At 40.3% G+C, this 10,035-nt stretch overlaps 1 protein-coding gene across 1 annotated transcript in view; it reads right to left on the reverse strand.

Annotated features, from left to right (window-relative positions):
• Window positions 1–1,405: 1,405 nt before the first annotated feature.
• LOC126393127 (sorting nexin-4-like) overlaps window positions 1,406–10,035 on the reverse strand; it is an 11,917-nt gene continuing 3,287 nt past the window's right edge. Inside the window, exons 4-14 of the mRNA XM_050049009.1 lie at window positions 9,426–9,575; window positions 8,797–8,844; window positions 8,481–8,536; window positions 8,087–8,159; window positions 7,768–7,829; window positions 6,512–6,577; window positions 6,244–6,333; window positions 5,061–5,160; window positions 4,677–4,822; window positions 3,497–3,611; window positions 1,406–3,312 (exon numbers count right to left, since the gene is read on the reverse strand). Coding sequence (XP_049904966.1) covers window positions 3,265–3,312; window positions 3,497–3,611; window positions 4,677–4,822; window positions 5,061–5,160; window positions 6,244–6,333; window positions 6,512–6,577; window positions 7,768–7,829; window positions 8,087–8,159; window positions 8,481–8,536; window positions 8,797–8,844; window positions 9,426–9,575 — 954 coding nt within the window. The 3' untranslated portion in view covers window positions 1,406–3,264. The remainder of the gene's footprint in view (window positions 3,313–3,496; window positions 3,612–4,676; window positions 4,823–5,060; window positions 5,161–6,243; window positions 6,334–6,511; window positions 6,578–7,767; window positions 7,830–8,086; window positions 8,160–8,480; window positions 8,537–8,796; window positions 8,845–9,425; window positions 9,576–10,035) is intronic.

Below are 10,035 nucleotides of genomic sequence, written 5' to 3' on the forward strand. Positions count from 1 at the left end.
GTCACGTTTAACAAGTTGATAATAAACCATCACAGGGCAAATTTCCTTAGGTATCTTGGTATCTCAGCTGTTCATGTCCTCCTGAGACCTGAACTTTTGTTTGGTTTGCCTTTCCAATTTCTCCTAGCTATTTGGGATCAGTGGGACCTTATGAGTATAAAAAACTACACACTGTCAACAATAATAAAGTCATAGTGTCCTCAAACGAGACGATAATACAGCCCCAACATCTTCATACTAGAACTTCCTATTGAACCGTCTCAGCTTGCTACTGTTGCTAAAATGTTTTTTGTTTTTTTTTGTTATTTTTGCCATGTTAAACTACAAACATTATTAATCATAAATAAACAAGTTTCAATGATAAAATGTGATCAGTTTTGTCCTCTTTTGTGTTGGGATTGGCTGTAGACTGACGTGGCAGAGATGGCTACCATCTTGTTTTTAACAGTGGATTAGTGTAATGTGCTCTACCTACCACTAGATGGCACAAATAAGTGTCCATGAACGAGGACAACGGGTCTACGTTAGGCAGAATGAAGAATGATGTAAGGTGCAGTAAACACAAATGTGAGGGTCTCAGGAAGATATTGTACAATCGAAGTGGTGAAGGAAGAGGAATATTTGTAAAATAATTTTACAAAAGCACGGTTAGCTAGGTTGCATGAAATACTTCCTTCAAGAATTCCTTTAAAAACAATATTTTTTCTTCAATTGCTGAAAAAAAAAAAAAAAAAAAAAAAAACATGTTAAAAAAGGTTGTACATCAAAAGACCCTTTTCTCCCAAAACAACAATTAACTTAAATTGTTTTGGGAAAAAATACATATTTTTTTCTCACTACCTCATTTAAATCTTATTCATAAGAACAATAATTACTTATGGAGTTAAAAAAAATCATATTTAACAGTTGATGCACACGTCCACTTCAGAAAACGTATCTTAATAATATTACCTTTAAAAGAAACTACACAAAATAAATACCCATTCCTGTGGGATTTGATATTTCATGCATGCTGGGACTTAACAGGGATCAATGAAACACAAACACATGACTGTAAACATACAGGGACACACCCCTCTGATTCATTCACCATCAACTCAGGTGTCGTGGAAAAAAAAAACAGGACAACCGTTGCATACGGGTGAGGCAGTGTGTTACTTTGACTTTCACACAGGTGAATCAACAGTCCGACCTTTAGGACGAGCTCATTAAACGCCCGTTTATTTCATCTTTTAGCCACAAAGACAAACAAAAAATCATGTGATCCAGTTTCGTACATGGAAAGTCATCAAGCATCCTGGCTCTGTAATCTGTAAACATGGTGTGAAACCAGCGGTGCCACTTATCCTCATAACTGTCAGTATCGTCTTTGACTCATCATATCATAAGAAATGTAATGAAAATGTTTTTTTAAAAAAGAAATGTTTATTAGTGTCTTAGCTCATTGATTACATAAACATAAAAACAATCTCCCATTAAACACATTTATTATAAAAACATACATAAAGTCTCAATTTGGGATTATTTCAGTAAATTGATTGTTTATTCTGAAAGGGTGGGGTTAGCTGAAAGAAAATAATCCCTGCACAACTTTTTAAATGTCCGTTTTGCACCAATCTTTCCTCCTCAGCTGGATATCATTAAGGAAGCAAAGTCAAAATTCACTGTGTGTGGATATCTTATGTATTGAGCCAGATTCAGACGATCAGACATGTATGTAGTTAAAAGTTTCCACTATTTGGTCAGCTTTTTTTTATAAACACTGACCTGAGGCATGCTTGGAACTCAGGTCTATTATTTAGTGCAGTAACTTAACATCAGAAAAAGACATTGACATCGGGCAGAGCTACTTTTTTGTCCCTCCCCTGGTGTACAAAAACCAATGTTGGTATAAAAGCTACAAAGCTTGACAGCAAAGAAAAGGCCAAACTACTCATCTGTATGTTCTGTGTGCTGCTTTTAACTAAAATTATAGTTGCACTTGGTAGATCAGGTAGTTTGTAGGGGCGCCATCATGTTTCAGTCTCACAAAAAGCCTCAATTAAGTGGTTCAAGAAGGCAACCAAACTGCTGCTGATGCCTTCATGACTGCATCTGACTCATCACTCTTTGTTTTTGGCACAAAGCAAAAAACATAAAACAGTATCAATAACCAAACCTACCCCAAGCTTCCCACCCCTGATCCATACTATACAGACTAGTACTTGGTAATAAGCACTTTGGTCGGCTATCGGTCAATAACAGCATGACTGACTTCAGCATGAAGTATAGGAAACATATTTCAGGAGAAAGAGGAAAAGGAAGTGAACGTGTCGTGACTTCCTGAAGTGTGGTTCATGTTCCCTCAGCTGACATTTTTATTGAGTAGAATTTCAAAAGATTACACTTCTTACTTAAGGCTGGGAAGAAGTGGTAAAAGTATTCTTGTGGAAATGATTCCTGGCAACTAATCCCAGACTGATTCCCCAACGTCTGCCATTTTATTTCAGTGCACAGATATGCTATATTTGGGAGGCCTGGGGGCACAGTTTATAGATGCTCTTGCAGAGAGACCATTGGAATTTTTGCAGACATCAGCATAGGTGACAGGCTAATCAAAGTAACAGTTAAATCCTTTAGTGTGAAATTGAATGTGTTTGAAAGTGTCAAAATCAAGGATGAATGTTGTTGGAGTTTTTTCAGTTTTTGCTTCCTTTCAAAATATTGTCTTCAGAGAGAGTATCGTGTCTAAAAGTAAAATATGAAAAGGCACAAGTAGGCAGGTAACTCTACAAAGAGTCAAATGAACCACTGTCTGAAATGCGCAGCTCCTGATTACTGTCAGGGTGAGAGATAAGTCAAGAGACGTGTCAACAAGTACCGAAATACACTGCACAGCCGTTTCCACTGTGCAACTATTACGCATTATTAGTGCAGGATTTTTCTCTTGGACATGCTGTCAGTTGTGCAACACAGGAGAAAAAAAGTACAGAAACTTTGGATCATCTGCAGAGAGCAAAGAGAATAGTACTGTTAAGACATCTGGATTTAAAAGGCATGGATCCACCGAATGACTCTGACTTGGAAACTCTTTCTAAATAAATGTGTGTGTGTGCAAGAGAGAAAAGAGAATCATTCAGCGTGGCAAACAAAGTGAGGGCAGTATTTGGGCTCCCGTGGTCCAGCTCCATAAGACTGCAGTGTGGCAATTAGCTGATGGTCCCACTGTGGACGATCTGATTCACTATGGTTTTGGTGCAGGAGAGTGATCGGAGGGAAAGTGGCTCACATTTTGTTGAAACAGTCCTTGGCGTTGGACCACACCTGGATTCCCTGGAACAGAGTGAGTGACAGAGAGCAGGAGCAGTTTTGAAACAGAGAGAAAGTGAAAACAAAACATTAGTTTAGAGAAACAGACGGGGAGCTGAACTGCTGAAAATATCACCATCACAAAACGCCTGGCATTTTTAAGTAGGCAATTATACGACAACACACACTGTGGGTAAGAGCCCCATACCTTCTTACACATGCTGATCTGCATAATGGCATAGCTGATTAGTGCTTCACGCAAATCTTTGTCCTTCTGCTCCTTAAAACGTTCAATGTCTTCCCAGGCGGTTCGCACAAACTCTCTGAAGACACAATCACAAACAAAGACACACGCTATTGTCAGTCATGTTGTGTGGAACAGTAGGTATGGGGGAAGGTACACAGAAGAGAAAGTAGAGGAAAAAGGACAATCTGTGGTAACTGGCTTGTTACTCCTTTCATAATAATAACAATAACACATTTTATTTATAAGCGCCTTTCACGTCACTCAAGGTCACCTTACATGCAAAGATAGAGAAAATGACAGCAGATTAAAAAGTCAACAAGGTAAGCAATAAGGTAAGGATCAAGTCAAACTGAATAGGCTGTTTGAAAGAGGTGGGTTGATGCTACAAACGTCTGGTGGGAGGGAGCTCCAGAGGCAAGTGGCAGAGCGGCTGCAGGCTCTAGACACCATAGTGGTCGGGCAGGGTGGCGGGACAGTGAGATGGAAGATGGAAGAGGAAGACCTGAGAGTGCCGGCAGGGGTGTGGGTGTGCAAGAGTTGGGAGAGGCACAGGGGGGCTTGGTTGTGGATGGCCTTAAAGGTGAGGAGTATGGCGTTGAAGTCAATGTGGTATTTAACTGGGAGCAACTGAAGCTGCTGAAGGACATGAGTGATGTCACTGATGGAGGGGTTTCTGGTGATGATGTGGGCAGCAGAGTTCTGGAAGAACGAGAATGGCAGTACTGTGCGGTGTGAGGGATGGGCGAAGGCGGTTAATACAGGTGGTTTTTGTTTTCAAAATAGTTCAGTAGTATTACTGATGTCTTTTCAATCATATACAATACCTCAATTTGACTCTGGGCTACCTGACCTAAGAGTTTAATGGGAGTAACCTCACCACCACTTGTGCTTGGAAAAAGCAATCAGGTATCTGTTCTCCTGTTGTTGATAATCCCATCTCAACATTTGCAACCAGCCATGTTCCTTCTCTTTAAGGGGTAAAACGATTAAATATACAAATTAAGGGCAAATTGTGTGCCTAAAAATTAAACCATATACTGTATTTCCAACAGAGGAAAAGAGGTAGAGGAAGAGACATCCAAGACAAAGAGTGGAATAATTTAGAAAAGGCAGAGGACTGAATAATTGGTGTTGAGCTTACTGGCACTCTGTGTTCTTCTCCTTGACCATTTCCTCTCCCTCCTGGATACTCTGCTCCAGAGCTGCCAACCTGCTCTCCCTCTGCTCCTGGCTCTCTTGGCCAAACAATTTACTGGTCATTCCCTTCAGAGAGAAGACACGTACTGTCTACACACACACACACACACACACACACACACACACAAATAAATTAATTGATTCACTGATGTTTTCATCAAATGAAATGACAAATATGTTATTAAATACATGCCCAATTCCGGTAACCTATATCACCTGTGCGTAATCAAATGCAATTATCACAACAGAGTTGACAGACTCATTGTGTGTGTATACCACTTGTGTACTTTGTGAGAAAGTGAGAGATAAATGAGTGTGTGAGTATTACCCCAGTGACCAGCTCTTCTTTCTGTTGTTTCTTATGGACGAGGTCCTGAGCTGCCATCTCCAGTTCATACTGGATCAACTCGTGTTTCCTACATACTGATCTTAAACACACACACACAGAAATGGACACATGATTAAAAAGTTTATTAAATTTTAAACCTCAAAAAGTAAGGTCATTTTTCCATTGTTGCATTCTGTTTCTAATATTACAATAAGCAGTCAAACAGAAATGACGCTTCCACTGCCACTAGTAATAAATTGAGACATAGCTGGTCTCCATCCAATCACGGAGCCTTAACATCAGTGCTCTTGACAACATGTCTGCGTTACATGCCCTGCTAACAGATGGTTTACATATGCTTTAAAGCATTTGCATTAGCGCAGCAGCATGTTGCTTTGTTCTGAATATAAGGATAGAGGAAAATGGCAGTGTGAGGCGGAAGCACACAAGTCTATTGTGCCTTTACTACAGACAGCTCTAAACCTGACGAAGAAAAGCTTTAACCAAACATAAAAATATGAGCAAAATGGAGTGTGGCACAGTGAGTAATGCTCTGCCAGACATCAACAACGATCAATACCCTTAACCAGGAGGAGACACGTCCGTCATTTGTCCATGAAACTAGGGCTCTAATAATGATTATTTTTTTTGTCAATTATTCTGCAGATCATTTTTGTGAATATCAATTGATTGTTTCCAGTATAAAACACCAAAAACAGAGAAAAATGTTTACTGAAACCATCAAATGTTTGTATTTTTTGTATAGATGGATTCCTTCAATTGACTAGTACTCCTGTCTGCTTCTCCACACTGGGGACGTGCCGGCCGACATCTACTGCAGGTAATACACTAACTACGGATTAGCACCTTATTCAGCCCAAAAAAATCTCAACTATCCCTTTAAGGATCACCTCCTCCTGAGCCTGATGAGTCAAGCCTCAAAGGTCAGAGTTAGCTACATAACAAACAGTCAAGAAAACTCAAGCAGGATTAATATACTTCTGTATGATGCTTTAATGTCAATGTCACTTCAGCTCATACAATATGATGATATTACAAATGGTAATAAAGTGTGCTGACTTGCAATCTATTCTGACAGCTTGTCAACAGCAGTAAGAGCATCAACTAAATTGCTTGGCCTTGGATATGCCTCCCTCTCTTTTAATAATACACAAGCACTTACCTAACAGCGTCAGTGTAGAAAAGGTATTCTTTCAGCTGGTCTGCATAGTGCTCTTCTTCCTCCAGAATGTCATCTATTGATGCAGCATACCTGTGCACAAATTGCACAAGTCAACAAATGCAAACAAAACATTATGTGTGAGAACATGTTGAAGTTAGCAGTTTAATGACCGGTCTAAAACTGCTTTAGTAAGCACATTTAGGTGTAGGCTACAATTTGAGTGTGTGAGAGGGTTACACCAGTTGAAGAGTGTCTTTAGTCTACTTACGTGTCCATGTGGTGGCCGGCACTCTGTAGTCCGTCTCCCATCTCTTTCTCAATGGCACTCCACTCACTGGAGACACAACAATTCAGGTGTACTTAACTTGAATACTACAACTCTCTCTGTTCAGTCCATAAAGCCTCTTATGAGTAGTAACAAGACAAAACGGTGCTTTGTGTGCTACTATTTGCTCATACATGTATACTGTGTCTTCATGAAGCTTCCAAGGTTTTTAGCAAAGCATCTCAAACATACAATTTCTGGTGAAAACAATACTTAAACAAAACAAAATGGTGAAGAAGAAACTTAGCATCTCCATGACTAAGGCCCTGATCACACAGAACGCATTTTAGCAGCTGGAGGCACCTTATTGTAATTGTTTTTAATGAGAATGAAGCTTTTTGCCCGCAGTTTTTGCGTTGCTACGCGCCTTGCGTTTCCGAGTGCTCTGAACTCCTCGAGTTGAAAACACTTCAACTCAGAGCAGAAAAATGCTCCACATCATCTCTTTTTTCGTCATCTTTTTTTCCCCATTGTCCAATCAGATGGTCTGAGAGGAGTTTACAGTTGGTAAGCAATGGAGGAGAGGCTGTTGGTACCGGTTGCTGGATACCCAGAGCTTTATGGCCCGACGAGGACAGCAGGTTGTCAAACTGTCCTCGAGTCATCCTAAAATATGCCTGGAAACAGCCATCACTGAGGAGAAGCTCCTGGACCAAGTGGTGGTACTCCCTGTGACCCACCCTCTTTTTTAGGGTCTCATGTACCCACACAGATCTCCATTTCCCTGTGCCCAAAAAACAATTTGCTGACAGCCTCTCACCCTTAACCAGGGCTAGAGCAAGTACCCTCTGCCTGAACATTTTAGGAACTAGCCAGGAATTACTGTGAAATAAATAAATAAATAAACAGCAGATTGATTACACAGGAAGGTTAGAATAAGGTGAGTCTGTGGTTGCCTGGTAACAATTAAAAGGCGCAGCGAGCGGTTATTTTCACAAGTGGCATTTAATTTTTTTTTTTTTTAAAAAGGCAGTGTGGTGTTTTCTGTGTGATCAGGGCCTAAAGGAATGACCCTGCTGCCTCCTTTAATGCTAATTCATCAGTAAGTATTGTACATGTAGAAGTTTCCTTATGCCAAAAAAATGGAAAGTCCATAAAGACACAGCGAAATATGCTTTATTTTGTTTAAATGTGGTGCTCTCTTTAGGGCTAAAACTATGATGTAGAAATGCAGAAACAACAGAAAAGGTGTTGCTCACCTAAAGACTCTGCCGTAGTTACCATGGACCTTGTAAACGCCATACAGCCTGTCTGCTACTTTCTAGAGGAAAGACAATCAAATCAATTGTTATTACATTATAGAGATAGAGTTGAAGTTATTGATGAAGACAGCCAAACATCTAGCGAGCTAATACCCAGCAATTTCTCTCAGGAGTTGGCAGATTAAATGTCAGTGAAATCTGGATGAACATGTTGCACAACACAGTATGCAAAAGATACAAACCACTGGCCAAACCTAAGCAGACAGTTGAAGTTGGGTGTGTGTGTCTGTGAGTGTTTGCATGTGCCAAAACTTACCGCCCGCACCCTCAGTAACTGAGAGATGACAGTGTTCAGTTCATCACTGTAGTGTTTCAGTGCTGTGAATCGCCTGTAGAAGAAATGGATCATAACCTCATAAGCGTTTCACTGAATCTGAGCATTTCTTTGTGTTTCAGTTTGTATTGCTTTGATGTGTGATAGTTGTATAAAAAGAAACTCTAATTATTATACTTCTTACTACTTGTTTAGCCACTGGGATCAATATATATATATATATATTTTTTTTTTTAATCAAGTCTACTCACTTACACCTCTTCAGAAACAATTTTGTGATAATTCAGCGATCTGACAATCTCCTGCTTTGTGTAAATCACAGTAAAATGTATTATTGACAAACAAATACACCTGGAAAAAGCTGCTTTACACCTACTTGTCAGGGTTCTTGACTCTGAACATGGCACTCAGAGACTTCAGTCTGGAGTCAACCTGGTAGGGAACAGAATTACACACACATCTCCAGGGTTTTAATTTGCATTTGGCAAGATGACAGGATGCTGCTGATAAGATCTAATTTGCCTATCATAAAACAAGCCAAGTGACTGAAACACTGACAGTGTCAGTTAACAACAAACTCTCAGTCAGCAGTTCAGGAAAAGAGGAACTTGGTGGATGTTTGTAAACCAGTTAGACAATGAACTACTATCCAACTAAAACACGAAGGAAGTAAAGTAAAACCAACTGTATACCTTGTCTTGGAAGCCTGTCTCCAAAACTGCCTCCCTCCATCCTTTCTCCTGAGGACAGATAACAGACACATGACAGACAGGATTATCAACCAAACTGTGTAAGAGCGGGGCTTTTCAGCCTACAACTGCACTACAACAAAACACCACAAGAGGGTGCACTGGTCTGAGCACGCTGCCAACGGTTACAGGGAGAAGATGAAGTACAAATCAAAGGTGGATCAAACGGCAACGCTCTGCACGGCAGGATTTTATAACTTGGGAAAGTTAACCAGGGCAGCAGATTAAAATGATGTGCTAGGAGGTATCTTCCTGGTATGGAAGCAATAACTCTGTGGCAGAAATTAAAGGCTTTCTCATTTATGCCAATGAGATCACTGTTTGGGTTCAGCCTCCATTTTTTTCCACTGCAGCATGATATCCCTTCTGACTGGAACTGCCCTTTTATACTTCTTCTGTCTGTAAAGTTCCACCAGTGCAGCCTCGTGCACCATATTGCCACAGTGCTATTGTCAGTTTGAAATCCCTGTAAGACTGTGAGTGTGTGAGAGAGTGTATGTCTGCATATGTATGGTGGAATAATTCATTGGGACAGTATTTTCAACATAATGAGTAATAGTTAATTTGCTAACCTCTGTCAGAAAGAGGAAGAAGATTTTGTCATTGGAGAGGACAGGATGTGATGCAACACGCAGCAGAAAGTTTTCCAGGCCGACTCTCCGTCGCTCGACAAAGTCTGGGTCGAGGTTGTCTGCTGACAGCTTATGCCACACAAACTCTGCCTGCAAGAGTCACAATCCAATGGGTAAAAAATTTAATACCATCTCAAAAGACAAAAGTGTATTCAAGCTACAAACAAGAAGAAACTGAGAGCAAACTACTGCTCCTTTTCCACTGCACAAAAATCCCATTAACACCCGCTAATAACTGGCTTTTTAACACAGCAGGAAAGGTTTTAATCAGCATTCACACCCTGGAAAAATTACTCTGCAGTAGACACAGGTATTCATCGCCTCCGGCTCCGGTCAGCATTTGATGGGAATAGGGATGCACCGAAATGAAAATTTGTGGCCGAAGCTGAAGCTGAATAATATTAAACGCTTGGCCGAATACCGAATATTGTTGTTTAGTTTTTCATTAGTTTTTGCAGATGAACCCCCTCCAGATTAGTGTTGTCATGGTACCAAAATTGGGACCCACTGTACGATACCAATGAAAATATCATGGTTCTGAGTAGTATCA

The sequence above is a fragment of the Epinephelus moara genome, chromosome 7 (genome assembly GCF_006386435.1).
Source record: "Epinephelus moara isolate mb chromosome 7, YSFRI_EMoa_1.0, whole genome shotgun sequence".
Lineage (NCBI taxonomy): Eukaryota > Metazoa > Chordata > Actinopteri > Perciformes > Serranidae > Epinephelus > Epinephelus moara.